Source organism: Danio rerio, chromosome 6, assembly GCF_052040795.2.
Source record: "Danio rerio strain M-AB ecotype USA chromosome 6, GRCz13ab, whole genome shotgun sequence".
Lineage (NCBI taxonomy): Eukaryota > Metazoa > Chordata > Actinopteri > Cypriniformes > Danionidae > Danio > Danio rerio.
This window is the reverse complement of record NC_141026.1, coordinates 24060284-24077180: the sequence shown is the minus strand read 5'-3', so window position 1 is coordinate 24077180 and position 16897 is coordinate 24060284. Positions and strand designations below refer to the sequence as shown.

Genomic DNA, 16897 nt, shown 5'->3' with positions numbered 1-16897 from the left:
GACCTTATTTCTGTCACGTGAACAAAAGCTTTTAATGACATATTTGTTGTCACCATGATGAAGGACAGCATCTGCTTTACTTGGACACTTCAACTTTTTGTTTTATCACTAGTTTTTATTTTGGTTGCAATCATTCATTGTGTTAATCACACTATTTGTATAGCATGAAAAGCCAAAAAAAAAAAAGAATTTTCATTCAATCATTCATTCATTTTCATTTACCGATTTAATAATCCAGGGTTTTTTCTCAAATATTATCTTTTTTTATTCTGTCACAACAGACCTTTAGTTCCATTATAATGATTATTTATTTTACTGCCCAAACACTAATTCCTATTTGCATCAAATAATTAGGCTTTCTACCATGCAGTAGCATCTGTACCAGCAGTAAATAATTAATTCACAAGTATGACCTGTATCACTGCTGCAGCAGTGATATTCTTTAAAAATCTTTTTGAGACTTATACCACTGCAGCAGAATAAGTCTTTGTTTACACATGTTCTATTTTTAATATTTAGGAGATGTATACAGCTGCAAAAGTATAAGTATTGATTCTCAAGTGTTATCAAAGAGATTGGTATCTACACACATAAACAAACTTCATGAAATTAGTCCAATATTGGTAAAAATGCTCACAAATGTATTGGGCCATACATTGGCATACCCATGTCATCAGTCATTTATCTGAAAAAACTCTCACTTCTGCTGCAGTGATCTTTTCGTTTTTTAACAATAACTTGCATTTTTTTATTTCAGCAACTTATTGCAGGGAGGGATCAACTCTTCAAATCTTCCCTTACACTCTTAGTTCTACTCCCAGCTTGCTCTCCATTTATCACACTTTTTGGGGGACCAGAGGTTTAAAGACAGGAGGTTCGAATCTCTTTTTGAGGACAGAAAGCCAAAGTTTGTTTGTGATGATTGATTGTGCAGGCAAACTTATGAAATGAAGTTCACAGCTTAGATTCGGGAGGAGCCTAATCATTCAGACATGTCAATCATTATCACATTGGTATAAAGGTTTATGCCCAAAAAGATGAATATCAAAGAAAACTCTATTTATTTCAATAATTTGTTTTAAAAAGTGAAACGTATATGTCACTACACACAGAAGAGGGTTTGATCCCTCTATGGCACTGGTGTCCAAACTTGGTCCTGGAGGGCCGGTGTCCTGGAGAGTTTAGCTCCAACCGTAATCAAACATACCTGAACCAGCTAATCAAGCTCTTAGATATACTAGAAACTTCCAGGCAGGTGTGCTGAAGCAAGTTGGAGCTAAACTCAGCATGACACCAGTCCTCCAGGACCGAGCGTGGACTCCCTGCACTGTGCAATCACAACATAATATTTTTATTTCCTCAATTGAGGAACAAAGGTTACCATTAGATTTTTGTATCAGTGTAAAATGATTTTTTAAAAAGATGATGTTACTAACCTTGTCTCTCTCTGCCTGCACATCTTCAAGCTGACTCTGAAACAGCATGCTCCTGTGCTTGTACATCTCACAGTCCACGGTCAACTTTGCCACCTCCAAAGCCAAAGAGTTCTTCTCTTCTAAGAGCTTAACATGTGAAGAAAGGGGAATGGTGAGGACATTGAATGCAAAAAAGTGAAAGGGAGAGGGGCACTAAATACACAAACTACTGTAAAACATGCATTTCTCCTAACAGAGAAAAAGTACAGCATATACATTTTATAGAAAGTACAACATACAAAGTAGAAGAAAATAAAGACAAAACAGAAAACATTAAAATGAAGTCCTGTTTTACTTCTTCTTTCTCTTGCTGGAGTTGTTCTTTTTCCTCATTTATTCTGTTGACCTCTTCAGCAAGTTCTGAACGTCTGGTCTCTATCTCTTTTAAATCATGGGCTAGGATATCCTGCTTTACCTGATTGAAAGAGGCAGACAGACAGACAGACAGACAGTAAAGGTCGTAACATAAAATAAACTGGCTTTTTATATTGTTATATAGAAATTTGTCTATAATTTACCGGGGAGAATGTCTCAGTTTCCAGTAACTTTGCACGTACAGCACTGAGCTCATCTTTCAGCTTCTGTGTGTCACTTAAATTTTTCACAGAATGCTGCCTCTGGAATTCTGTCTGCTTCTGTGCCTTCCTTAAGTCGCATTGCAGCTGGTAAATCTAGAGAAGAGATGAGGAGAGTTCATTGCACCTTGATGCTAATAAAATACTTAAATAAATAAAAAAATCTGCATTTTACTTTCTGTTGTGCTGCTATACTATGCAGTTTTCTAAAGTGGGCCTTGCCAAGTTGAGTAGGAACACAAGTTTTGCTTTGTTTTGTTAATGTAGGAAAATTTTAAATCAGAAGTGTATAGGTTTCTTGTAAATGAACCCTCTGCCCAAACCATCAAGAGAAATTAGTTTGCACTGAACCAAATAAATAATGAACATGTGCATGTTATTTTATACCTAACTGTGACTTTTCTCATATTTTTAAATTTCTACAAAGATCAAACAATTTATGACTCTAGATCACACTTTACAATCAGTACTGTTGCCTATCTACAGTAGTGGTTCAAAGCTTTCATTAAAACTTGTTCTAAAACTATTGAACAACACCCATTCTTGTCGTAGAACAATTAAAAAAAAAACATTTTTAATCCATTTCAAATGTTCTGTTATACTATGGTATACTATGGTATTTATTTATATTTTTTTATTTTAGTTTTAAAGTGAAATAGGCATACCTATTTTTTTCTAGTAATAATAAAACTAATTAATTAAATTAAAATAATAATAATTAAAATAATAAAATAATTTTTTTTCTATTTAAGGCAATTTGAACTGCACAATCATTTAACTCTTTAGGTAATTATTGTGCACATTCTCCTAAATGAAATGAAAATCAAAGACATAATCTCTTTAACATCTCAAATTTCTAGACAGTAATCAGGTCTAGAAATTAGCATAGATCACCTCACATTTTTCTCATGAGACAAAAACTCTAATGCTGATGGTACACAGTGAAGTATTACTCGACAGCAATACTTCCGGTACACGCAGGTATCAATAGTAACGTATGACAAAGCATGCATATTACAACACCTGTTTAACATAAATGTATAAACATCTCAGACAACCTTGACAACAATATGCCTTTCTTTTCTATACCTGTATAGAACATACAGAAAATTCTTAAAGACATTACAGTTTGTTTGTTTTTTCTCTTTAATGGTGTGTCATAATAACACAGTATTGAATAGTGGTGGACTGGATATATGTGCAGAAACATGCATTTTGGAACTCTCTTTTTTCTTTTTTAGCTGCTTAGCTGTTTACTCAACTTTACACATAGTCCATCTAATGCACTGGCTTAATGACAATCCGTCCAGACCTTGTGCGTGTTGGTATTGTTGTCTCGTTGTCTGTATCTTTTTTTTCAAGAGGTTAAGTGGTTTTATTTTTAACTGTTTTCTTGTGTCTTTGTTCAATCAGATCTACCTTAGATGTTTTACCAAATTGCATTCTTTTCTGATTAGACTGTGCTTGTGTCATACACATCTCACAAAAATAACTCTTATGTCTTATGTGTTATGTCTAATTGTGTTTCTAGTTGGTGTTTGAACTAAGTAGCTATTTGGCTCTGTCTGAAGTGACTACCAATAAATCCATTACCTTTTGGGTAATGAGGAGAACTTGTGTTATGTTTTATTCTCCAATCAGCCATGAATTTCTTGAACAGTTGACCCTTGTATTGTTGTCCATTGTCTGTTAGGTCTGATTGACCAAATAGAGTCATATGGCATTGAATTTTTTGTGCAACAGTATGGCTGCTTGCTGGAATGGGCATTTCATCAACCAGTGGATATTTAGATATTTAGTAGAATAACTGTCATGATTCATAGCGAGGGAATGACATCTGATGCGGTACAGAGTTTGTCGTTGTATTAGAGATAAGCAAAATTTTTTACATATTATATATATTATTTACATATTGCTTACAGAGTATTATAACAGCTTGTTGACCAGTGATAAGCACAGTTATTTTCAAATTCATCTCGGAATGGCCAATAGCTGCGTAAGTTTTTTGGCAGATCTTGTATCTTGTATCTTATCTGGCCATCCCTGATGACAATGCACTAACATTGAAGTCTTTTACAGTCTCCGTTCTGAAAGCTTTCTGTTTGTTTGGAAAAAAGTTCACAATTGCAACAATATGATGCTTAGGGTATTCAAATTCTGCATCCAATCCCTCTATGCGTTCATCAAGTTTAATGTCTTCATTGTTCTCAGGCTTTGGCAGGCAATACACAATGCTGTAGTTGTATCCCTGCATCTTTATCAACATTCGTGGCAGCCTGGGAGGAGCAGCATGTGAAGATTTTGTGCGTATGGTGCCAAGGGTTTGTGGTCAATTACCACAAATAAATGATTTGCCATTCAAGTACATATATAATTGCTGCATTTGATTTATAATAGTGAGCACTTCTTTTTTAATGTTGCTGTATCCAGATTGGCATCCTGTTAGTGTTTTCGAACGGAAAGCAATGGGCCTGTTGTCTTGCACCAGTGCTGATGTATCCACCTTTAAGGTGAGGGTGGTTGTTGGATTATATGTATATGTATTTTAGGCAAACATCAACAGTCAGTGTTGACTTTAGGTCTTCGAAACACTTCTGATAATCAGTGCCCCACACCCATTGTGAGTCGTTTCTCAGGAGTCCCCTCAAATTGTGAGCTTTATCCACAAACTTTTGGATGTAGGGATGTAGGGATCCTCCAGAGCTGCCAGAGTCAACGCCACCATCAAAGCTGCCAGATCCTGCCAGATCACTACCAGATCCTCCAGAGCTGCCAGAGTCGACACCACCACCAGAGCTGCCAGAATCGATGCTGCCGCTGCCAGAGCTGCCACAGTCGCCGCCGACAGAGCTGCCAGAGTTTGTTGAGCCACCGCCTGAGTCCCACGAAAGGCCAGAGCCCCAGTCAGAGTTTCACGAATGGCTATCAGGACCGCAATACTTCCCAGAGCCGCCAGAGCCAGTTAACTTCTCTGTGGTCCTTGAACCCAAGGCTCCTGATCAACTGTAGTTAAAAGAACTGCCAGTACTCCTTGAATCCATGCCTCCTGACCCACTGGGGTTGAAAGAACTGCCAATACTCCTTGAACCCAAGCCTCCTGATCCACTGGAGTTAAAAGAACTGCCAGTACTCTATGAACCTAAGCCTCCTTACCCACTGGGGTTGAAAGAACTGACAGTGCTCCTTGAACCAAATCCTCCAGACATTCCGCAGCTCCATGCTCCAGACTCACTGCAATCTCATGATCCAGGGCCACCGCAGCTCCATGCCCCAGGCCCTTTGCAGCCTCATGATCCAGGGCCTCCGCAGCTCTATGCTGCAGGTCCTCTGCAGCTTCATGATCCAGGGCCACTGCAGCTTCACGCTTCAGGCCTTCTGCAGCTCCATGCTCCAGGCCCTCCGCAGCTCCACTCTCCAGGCCTTCTGCAGCTTCACGCTCCAGGCCCTCCGCAGCTCCACGCTCCAGGCCTTCTGCAGCTTTACGCTCCAGGCCCTCCGCAGCTCCACTGTCCAGGCCTTCTGCAGCTCTTCGCTCCAGGCCCTTTGCACAATTGTTGTACAATTCCAATTTGAACATCGTTTGCAGATCACGTCCTCCGAAGATGGTCCTCGAGGCAATCTCGTCGCCTATGTGAAGTGGACACTGGCGAGGAACTGACTATCATTTGACGCCAGTACCACTCCAGACCCAGCAACCAGCCTAACCACCATCTGCAGGGAGCGTATGCCAGAGCCAACCGCAGATGGAGAGCCAACCGCAGTGTGTAAGCCATTATTACATTACAGTTTGATTACGGTGTTTGTGGAAAACTTCAAATGTCCTAATTCGATTCAATTTGAATGATGACTTTGGGCATATCTAAAGTGCTATTATTAAGTGCTATATGGTTACGTCACACCCACCCAATCAAAAGTGTGGCACGCAACACAGAGGCCGCCTGGGTTGTCAGGTGTGTGCAAAGCTCTAAATCTGTGGTTCAAATTCAATCCTTACTTTTATTCAAGCAAGTTATTTTTATAACAAGCTAGTTTTTATTGATCGCACATGACACAAGCTTATCCCAAAAAATAATGATGTACAAAAGACATCATTGCGATTATCATTGTATTTACATTTAAACAAAAAGTGTCATGTCCAAAAATATTCATACCCTTTGCAAATGTGTCATATTATCATCATTTCAAATATTCAAAGCTATTCTAAAGCATCCTAATTACACTGATTCATTGAAAACTGCTCAACTCAACAGGTAAAAAAACAAAGGCTCTCTGCTGTTGTTTTGTGGACAGTCATGCCTAAGACAAAGTAGCTCATTGAGGACCTGTGGCTGTGCATTGTTGCTTCTCAATAGTCAGGAAAGGGTTATTAGACCATCTCTAAATGTTTTGAAGTTCCAGCGACTACAGCGCAAAGAATTATTTAAAAAATCCAAGACATAGATAATAATTCTGCCACAACCTATTTATATTGCAGACCTTCCATCCTCCACTGTTAACATGGTCAGATCATTAAAATTTAAATCTGCTTTGCCTTGTTTAGGGTTTTAAGGAAATTCGTCCTCAACGCTGCCCAATGGCATAAATAAAAAATAAAAAAATCATTGTGTGATTTAGGAAAGAAATAGAACCCAACTTTTCCCTCTCAGGGAACAATGGTTAGTTGTGTAATGTGGGACACAACATTCATGTCCAACAGAAAAGTGCAAAAATATATAATATAAAATGTTATTAAGTAATAGAAAAAATGTAAAAGAGTTGATATCAGATATAACGTGATGGTAGTCATTAGAATTTTATTTCCACCATTATATTGGTGGTTTGTGATTGGATCACAATTGTGTCACCAGATAGTTGGTTTAGAGCTCCTTGTATGGTGGTTCACTCTCATTCCCACTCATGCTGTCAGAGTATACGAGTGATTCCAGGTCATTATGTGCATGCTGCTGTGTCTTAGCAGTGAGCGTAGCTCTTGTTTCAAGCCCGGTTGCCGTGAAAATGTTTATTTTCATGCATTTTCATGACATTCCCTGGAATTAGGCACGGTATTGAAATTGCAAGTGTGTGAAAAGAGAGTATTTAATGCGCAGATGTGGGTCGAGTATTTTGATCTTATATATAAATACATTTTCATAGTATTTCCTATATTTTTTCTTCTGGTGAAGATCTTGTTTTATATCAGCTAAAATAAAAACAGTATTTATTGTTTTTAAAACCATTTTAAGGTCAAAATTATTAGCCCCCGTAAGCAATATTTCTTTTGATTGTCTACAGAACAAACCATCATTAATTACCCTAACTTGTCGAATTAACCGGGTTAAGCCATTAAATGTCACTTGAAAAATCGTGACTTTAGAATTATAAGGTTCTATCTGCGTCCTGAATGATTTTGAGAAATTTTTGCATTCAGTTAGCAAACAGTATGTGTGTAACATTTGATTTTTAAATAAAAAGTCCTAAAATGTAAACTACATACATTATAATAAAACATCCTATAATTTAAATAAAATGTCATTCAATAAGAATATGTCAATAACTAAATTTTGACAAAAATGTTAGATAGAACCTTATAATTCTAAGGTGACAAAATATCTAGTATCTTGAAAAATATCTAGTCAAATATTATGTACTGTCATCATGGCAAAGATAAAAAAAAAAATCAGTTATTAGAAATGAGATATTAAAACTATAGAAATGTGTTGCTAAAATTTTTCTGTTACCGCAATTGGTCACACTTTACAATAAGGTTCATTAGTTAATGTTAATTAATGCATTTACTAACATGAACAAACAATGAACAATACATTTACTACTGTATTTGTTCATGTTATTAACATTAGTCAATGAAAATACAGTAGTTCATTGTTAGTTCATGTTAACTCATAGTGCATTAACTAATGTTAACAAGCATGGACTTGGATGTCAATAATGCATTAGTAAATGTTCAATTATGAGTAATAAATGCTGTACATGTGTTGTTCATGATTAGTTCATGATAGTAAATGCATTAACAAATGAACCTTATTGTAAAGTGTTACCAAGCAATTAAATGTTAAATAAATAATGTTTACATTTTATATTGTAATGACCTGGCCCACAGCAATATAGCCAGGTGCATCATGGGAGATGGTTTAAAGTTGTTTCGTGTGTTATATTGGTTAAATGCATGGGTTGGTTTTTTATTAACTTTATCTGTGTTTGTGTTTAAGTTGGCTTCTGTGTTTTAAGCCCAATATTTCCTTGGTTTATAAAAATATTGGTTGTCACCATTAATGAGAATGGTGTGTAAAGGAAGCACGCTCGTGGTTCGGTCCTGTTATGGGCTGTTCATGTTTTGAAGCTCAGAATAAAAAGGTGAATGGACAACCCTGTCTCCCACCTGCTTATTCTGCCAGACTGCTGCAAACAGAGATACTCAGAGTCCTGTAGTGTATGGGATATAAGTGTTACTTTCTCTGACATGTTAGGAAATTAAATTATGTGCTGCGGATGCTAGCACCCTGCTAGTTGTTATAGCTTAATTAAACAGTTTAGGTAGGTTATATTAGCTCCAGTTGCCCAAATACAGAAATTGTTACAATATTTAAATGGTTAAATGACTAATGTGTGCAGGGCTAATCAGGCATTCCATTAAGCAGCAGTTTTTTTAGTTATCCCATAGCTACTATTAATTGCATCCAATTGCAATTTAATGATAATCAACGTGCGGTAACAGAAAATCCAATAATCAAAGTGACAAAATAACAATAAACAAACAAACCAAGGAACTATAACAGATTACACTAGAACTAGGATCAGAAACTACGACAAGATACAAAATCAGGAATCAGGAACAACATACCAACAAAGACGAACGACAAACGGACAAACAATGGTTGAATGGCTGTATAAATGGTCCATGAAATGAAGGAGCGGAGGAGGAGCAAGGGGAGGGATAAGAGGGTCAGATCAGGAAGAAACAGGAGAGAATGTCCAGGGTTGGTTCAGCAGGTCAGAGACCCCAGCAGGAAACCAGGGTGAAGCCGGAGGATCCATCCCGAGTAGTGGGGAGGCCCACCAGGGAGGAGCGGGAGGGATGACCCAGGTACAATCCCGCAGGAGACACAAGGCAGTAGGTCTGAGGGGGACCAGCTGGAGAGGTGACTGGACAGGAACCGGCGGGGCTGGAGGCAGCTGGACTGGAGCCGGCGGGGCTGGAGGCAGCTGGACAGGAGCTGGCGAGGCTGGAGGCAGCTGGACTGGAGCCAGCAGGGCTAGAGGCAGAGCTGGACAGGAGCCGGCGGGGCTGGAGGCAGCTGGACAGGAGCCGGCGGGGCTGGAGGCAGCTGGACTGGAGCCGGCGGGGCTGGAGGCAGCTGGACAGGAGCCGGCGAGGCTGGAGGCAGCTGGACTGGAGCCAGCAGGGCTGGAGGCAGAGCTGGACAGGAGCCGGCGGGGCTGGAGGCAGCTGGACAGGAGCCGGCGGGGCTGGAGGCAGCTGGACAGGAGCCAACGGGACTGGAGGCAGAGCTGGACAGGAGCCGGCGGGGCAGGAGGCAGAGCTGGACAGGAGCTGGCAGGGCTGGAGGCAGCTGGACAGGAGCTGGTGGGGCTGGAGGCAGCTGGACTGGAGCCGACAGGGCAAGGAGCCGGGCTGGTGTCAGCAGAGCAAGGAGCCGGGCTGGTGTCGGCAGAGCAAGGAGCCAGACTGAGGCCGGCAGAGCAAGGAGCCGGACTGGGGCCGGCAGAGCAAGGAGCCGGACTGAGGGCAAGATGTCTGGATGGCGTTGGTAAGGCGAGGAGCCGGGCTGGGACTGGCACTGAACTTCGCTCTGGGTCTGGAGCCGACACAGGCGGGCGCTCTGGGGCTGGAGCCGACACTGGCGGGCGCTCTGGGGCTGGAGCCGACACTGGCGGGCGCTCTGGGGCTGGAGCCGACACTGGCGGGTGCTCTGGGGCATGGGCAGTCCTCTTCCTACGCGTCCTCCGTCTGGTCGTCCAAATAAGAGGAGGGGCGTTGTCAGCAGAAAGAGGAGCATGCTCTAGGGCTGAAGCAGGCACTAACGGGCGCTGTGGGACTGGAGCAGACACTGGGGTTTCACAAAGTTCAAGGAGTCTCTCCAGAGGCTCAGAAAAAGGTGGTCTTTGAATAGCCCGACGCGGATAAGCCCGCAGCTTTAATCTAGCTCTTCTCCTCCCTCCCGAAGATGATTTAGCAGGCCCCGAAAACAGATCTAGTTGTTGATTACCCCTCAGGCCTCCCTCCTGAGGGTTCTCCTCCACCAGGGTTATAGAGAGAGGGGAGCCAGCTATTAACAGCGCATGCTCAATGAAGAGATAAAGACTCCAGTCCTCCTCATAAGATGGCATTTGGGAGCATACTGGTAGTTCTTTAGGGACTGTAGTTCGCTCTGTGTTAATCTCGAACTACAGTGCCCTCTGGTGGACACAGACAGGCATGACACTTACCACTATGTGTTTTTTTTTAGGTGGAGCTGTCATTCACGTATATATTGGGATGTTAGTTTGATGAGTGCATCGCATTATGAAACTATTCTTGTTGACATCTTGGAGTAAAAAACATAGACTGAACTTGAGGCCGGGTGACCTGGTCTGATAAACTCACTGCACAGACAGCGTGACCATCCTTCTCGAAACCGCAGATGGCGACATGGCGGGACCACAGTATAAACTAGCACGTCTTTCTAGACTTCAGCCATTATTCCGACAGGCGCACGCGCTCTAACCGAAAGCGGTAGACACGTCTCTATAGCAACCTCCCGCAACACAACCTCTCTAATGCGGCGCTTCGCAATATTTGCAAACAAGATATATGGATCATATGTATTGTCACTTGGCAGTAACGGAGGAACGTCGCCAAATGTAGCGAAGTAAGAGTACTGATATTTCTCTAATAATTTACTTGAGTAAGAGTAAAAGTACACATCTTTAAATGTACTCAAAAAGTACTCGTTAAGTTACCCGATAATTTTACTCAAGTTAATGTAACAAATGTTACTCGTTACTACCCACCTTTGTCGACGCGGACATAGAAGTAGAAACAAGTTTTCGGCGGAGTGTTAAAAGCATGTGTTCTAGTTTTATTTGGGTGAGGTGCATTTTTTTTTAAAATTTTGGCACTTAAGTTGCCTTTTTATTTATTTATTTTTTTTTTATTTTGTTTGAATGTTTAATCACTGTTGTGATCAGATTTAGTTTGAAGCAGTTTTCTGGGCCCAGAATTTACAACGGGGGATCTGGTAAGCGAATGTTGTTCTTTTTTTTAATTTAATTTAAATTATGTTATGAGTTTTGTATTTATAGATATATTGTTTGTATGCCAAGTTGGTAATTGATATATTTAGAAGCTTGATTTAGAACACGCCAGAAGAGAAATTTTGAAGTGCATTGATTATAATGCTATTTGAACCTGCACAAATGGAACATTTACTGTTGTGCACACAAATAGGAAATCTATTCATGTTAAGACTATAAGATTATGTTATCAGAATTTTTGAATCATCAGAATTTATATGACTTTTGCCTTTTATTATTTATTATTTGTGTGTGTGTGTGTGTGTGTGTGTGTGTGTTTGTGTGAATGATTAATATTGGTTTTAAATATTTTCTGAAGTGATTTACTTAAATACATCTCCATGGAAATTTTATATTTGGTATTTTATATTTTATCACCCATTGATTAGATTGTAAAGGGTATTAATAAGCATGTGCCTGGGCCTGGAAATTAAAGTTTGTTTGGTTTATGAGTTGAGCTAAAAAAAAAAATGAGTTGAATTTAAAGCTTGTTTATTTCCCCCTTTTTTTAAATATATTGATTTGGTTGTTTGATTTTGGTTTAGCTAATTTAATAATACATTTGTTGAAATGTTATTGTTTTATTATTGAAAATTAAATAACTGTTTTATTAGCCAAATACCACTACAACATATTGTTTTGCAACTAGAAAATCAACAATAAACTTGCTTTAACTAAGAAGACCAAAGTTAAAGTATTTAAAAAATGGAATTCTGTCTATGGAATTCTGCTGTTTGTCAGGGTCATAAGCACATGTACTGTAGACAAGAGAACAGGTTTATCCAAACTTTATACAGTTATACAGGTTTTAAGGCAAGTAAAAAGCATACATCTGATTGTTTTCTATTACCTCAAGTTGCAGGTCTCTGTTGCGTATAACATTTGCAGACTTCTCCTCAAGAGCTGTAGTATATCTTACATAGAGATCACATTTCTCATCTTTTAGTTTCAACAGTTCCCTGTTTAAACCTACACAGAAGACAATCAGATATTAAATATTCAGATAAACAGATATTAAATATTAAATTTTAAAATTAAAATTAACACAAAGAACAGCTGAAAAAACTATAGCGCACAATTGAATTGAATTCAGAATTTAAATGAATTCTGTAATTAAAATACCACAAATTAAAGGGTTAACACTTGTGTTATTCCAGTTCACAATAATGAATTGACAACTGTCATTGTTTAAATGCTTACTTTATAAAACATAACAAACAATTTTTTTAAGTAATCTTATCTAAATGTATATGAATAACAATAAATATGTTTGTAAATATTTATTTAGTATTGATATTTATTAAGAGTTATTGAAACACGCCAAATCAATGTAAAATGTGTTAAGTGCACACCATCAAGGTGATTGTGCAGTCGTGCATGCTCTCTCTGTATCTGAAAGAACTCTTGATTATTTTGTTCAGCCTGTCCCAGTTTTCCCTCCAGTTCACAGCACTGAGCTCTCAGCCGTGAAGACTCATGTTGTGTCACTTGTAGCTCTTTCTGCATACTGCTCACAGCATGAACCAGGTACTCTGTCAACTCGGTGTACTTTATCAGGCCTGGCAAGCAACAAAGCAGGGTTTTAGTAATTACTCTTAAATGTGGCAAACACAAAATTTTGCTTCAAAAACAAAAAAGAAAATTATTGTTTAAATAATTATATAAAAAAAACAATATTCAGTCAATCAATTAAAATAAATTTCAACATTAAAATCCAATATAAAAATTGATTTATAATTGTTTAAATTTGTTTTACTTTATCATCAGCTTTTATGACAGACACCTAAAAAGGCTTTCAAAACACTTTAACTAAATTAATAGTTTAGATCAAGGCCTGATGTTTTAATTTAAAACCTTGCAATAGTGCAGCTCTTTAACTACTGGAATGTATCACTTGATCAGAATCCAAATGGGATAACAGGGCACTGACTGACCGCTGAAGCGTGAAGGCTCAATGCTGGGCTGGCGGCCTGTGATCTGTGTGTAGAGAGTGGGGTAATGAATCATCAGACTTTCAAGCAGAGCCATAGCACCATTACGACCCTGTATACGTAACAAGTCAAGCATATGACCTGCAGAAGAAAAAAAAATTTCAAAAATTAATTAAAATATATATATATATATATATATATATATATATATATATATATATATATATATATATATATACAAAAATCAATAAGGCTGCAAGCAGAAATTAAGGGTCAAACAATGCAGAAGCAGTGAGTTTTGACACACATGGCGGAAATCAGAAAACACCAGAGAAAACTTCAAGACAAAGTAAAGTCATTAGGAGATGATTTTAGGCAAACTGATAGAAAAACTGTGTCTTTAAATACTCATAATGGGTCAACAGTTTTTTTTTTTTTTTTTTTTTGATTGTATTCTTGCTTCAAGCATCAGCCTAGGTTGATCACACCAATGTGATTGGAAATGTGAAAGGATAAAAATCGTGAAAAAAACTAAAGAGTCTTGGTAAAAGAAATTGCTTCAGCACCTTACTGCTTAAAATTTATTGTATTATAAAAATCGCAAATTCAGTGGAGGCACTGGAGAGTTTGAGTTAAAGAATATAAATTTGCTCTTTTTAATGTCCTCTCTGTATATGGCACTTGTACTGAGAATGTGCATTCTTCAAGCATAGTGCTGCAATTTGTCACGCACAGTCACACGCTGTGCTGTAGCAGCAAAGGCCGCCTTTTCATCATTCATTTTCTTTTCGGCTTAGTCCCTTTATTAATTTGGGGTTGTCACAGCAGAATGAACCATTAACTTATCAAGCACGTTTTTACTCAGCAAATGCCCTTCCAACCGCAACCCATCACTGGGAAACATCCTTTCACATTCATTCACACACATACACTACAGACAATTTAGCCTACCTAATTCGCTTGTACCACATGTCTTTGGACTTGTGGGGGAAACCGGAGCACCCAGAGGAAACTCACGCGAACGCGGGGAGAACAAGCAAATTCCACACAGAAATGCTACCTGACACAACCGAGGCTTGAACCAGTGACCTTCTTGCTTTGAGGCAACAGCACTACCTACTGCGCCACCGCGTCGTCTTTTCATTAAAAAAAAAACAAAACATTTTTATGCTTTACACAATATCTACCAGGTGGTGCAAGAAACAACCGCTTTTCCATTGACGGCCAGTGCATGGGAACGCCCCCCATATAAAACAACCCTGCCAGGGGTGCTTTTCCGAAAACCATTACTAGCCAGCTAAGGCTGCAAGTTCCATCATTATAATAAATAAATAGAAAGGAAAGAAAAAAAACATAGCTAATGTTCAGTTTAAGATATTTCATAAATGCCTTATACGCTAAGGGTCTTTTTTTTGTTTTGTTTTTTTGCTTAAGATTGGCCTTATGTTTTTCCTTTAAATTTAAAGTTGTTTTCACTTATTCACATATTTTAATTTAATAAGTGATATTTCTTAAAGCATCCTTCCTGATGTTTCAATAATGCATAATAATCTTTACACCGCATTAAAGACACAGTAGCCAGTAACATTCAGTTGTCCAGTTTTTGTCACATTTAAAAGTGATATTTAAAACTTTTGCAGGTTCTATGCAATAGTGTCATAGATCTAGATAAAACAGCCTAAGCTGTATTGCAATCATTTAAAGATTATATATCGGATATAATAAAAAAAACATTAAATAAATAAACCATTATAACAAACAAAAGCTATAACAATTTAGGTATAAACAGTAAAATATATACACGAATTAAACTGTTTTAAGCCGTTTTTAACTTTCATTTTACAAAGGCCTATCTGGAAAAAAGTTTTTAGATATTTTCTGAGAACAATAAACAACAGCAGTATTTTGAAATATTATTTATGAATTATTTGGATACGATGATATTATTCAAATCGTTAAAAGAGACAATTATTTTGGGTGCACGAAACCATCAGAAACTTTCAATTCTTTTCTGTCCTCCAGTTCTGCACTGCCCTATTCCTTTTAAATGATCCATTATGAATAATTAATAAAAAAAGATATCTACACAGTAATCCTACTTTAATTAAATTGTAGTTAAAAAAAAAAAAGTTAATACCTCTAAATAAATTAAAAAATTGCTCATATAGCCCAGGTAGACCATAGTGTGTCTGTGCTATATTTACTATGTGTGTTTACATTACATTTAGTCATTTAGCAGACGCTTTTATCCAAAGCGATTTACAAACGAGGACAAGGAAGCAATTTACACAACTATAAGAGAAACAATGAATAAGTGCTGTAGGCAAGTTTCAGGTGTGTAAAGTCTAAGAAGGAAAGGATTAGTAATTTTTTTTTAGTTATTTGAGGAGTGAGAGAGGGAGTTGCATATTAGTAAGGAAAGTGGAGACTAAAGCCTGGTTTATACTTCTGCGTCAAGTGACCGGCGTAACTCACGGCGCAGGCAACGCGCGCAGCTGTGCATTTATACTTCTGCACGCTGTCTCTGTTGGTCTGCATTAACACTTCCGAAACGCTAGTTGGCAGTGAGGTGTTAATGTGTCTCTGTGTCGAGTTTCTTCGCTTCTGTTTTGCTTTTCCTGAACACTTCCTGGTTGTATAAGTGACTCAAACTCGCTCATTTTGAGGCAGGAACCGGCGGACGTGCAACAACTTTAACTATGAGGTAAACACAAAACAAAACTTTCCATCCGGAGCTCCTTCACGGGACTCCACAATTGTAAACAATTGCTCGCACCATTCGCGCGGCTCTCCGTCCCGCCCAGACTCATCAGCGCTACCAAGCCGACCAATCACAGAGCTTGCGCTACGCATTGTTGCGACGTGTAATCACATTTTTTGAGAGGTGCACGTCAGTGATGGCGATGGCCACGGCGAAGGGCTATGCGTCAGCGCCGTAGCATACGTCGGCGTTTGACGCAGAAGTATAAATTAGCCTTAAATAGTTGAGTTTTTAGTCGCTTTTTGAAGACAGCGAGTGACTCTGCTGTTCTGATGCAGTTAGGGAGTTCATTCCACCAACTGGGCAGATTGAGTGCGAGCGTTCGTGAAAGCGTTTTCTTCCCTCTTTGGTATGGAACCACGAGGCGACGTTCATTCACAGAACGCAAGTTTCTGGAGGGCCTATAAATCTGCAGAAGTGACAGCAAATAAGCCAGAAATCGCTTTTTAAGCAAACATTAGTGCTTTGAATTTGATGCGAGCAGCAACTGGCAGCCAGTGCAAACGAATGAGTAGTGGACATGTGCTCTTTTAGGTTCATTAAAGACCACTTGTGCTGCTGCATTCTGAAGCATCTGAAGAGGTTTGATAGAGTTAGCTGGGAGCCCGGCTAGTAGAGAGTTGCAATAGTCCAGTCTGGAAGGAACAAGAGCTTGAACAAGGAGTTGAGCTGCATGTTCAGATAGGAAGGGTTGACATAACACATACTAAAATAAGCCTACAAACACTTTTTTCATGGCGATTTAAAATGGGAGAAAAAGCACTGTTTTACATTGCAAGTATACTGATTTATTTATTTTTTTTGTTTAGTATTAGTCCATTCCACAATTTACACATTACTGTCTGGCTAGTTTTGAACAAATAT

General features: G+C 38.7%; 1 protein-coding gene across 2 annotated transcripts in view; it reads right to left on the bottom strand.

Moving 5' to 3' along the window:
- Positions 1–16897, bottom strand: part of ccdc40 (coiled-coil domain 40 molecular ruler complex subunit) — a 73842-nt gene that overhangs the window by 18447 nt on the left and 38498 nt on the right. For both annotated transcript variants that reach the window (XM_087255889.1, XM_087255890.1), the window contains 6 exons: positions 13276–13413; positions 12694–12900; positions 12192–12310; positions 1994–2146; positions 1771–1890; positions 1437–1562 (listed from right to left, as the gene is read on the bottom strand). In XM_087255889.1, the coding sequence (XP_087112015.1) occupies positions 1437–1562; positions 1771–1890; positions 1994–2146; positions 12192–12310; positions 12694–12900; positions 13276–13413 (863 nt within the window). The remainder of the gene's footprint in view (positions 1–1436; positions 1563–1770; positions 1891–1993; positions 2147–12191; positions 12311–12693; positions 12901–13275; positions 13414–16897) is intronic.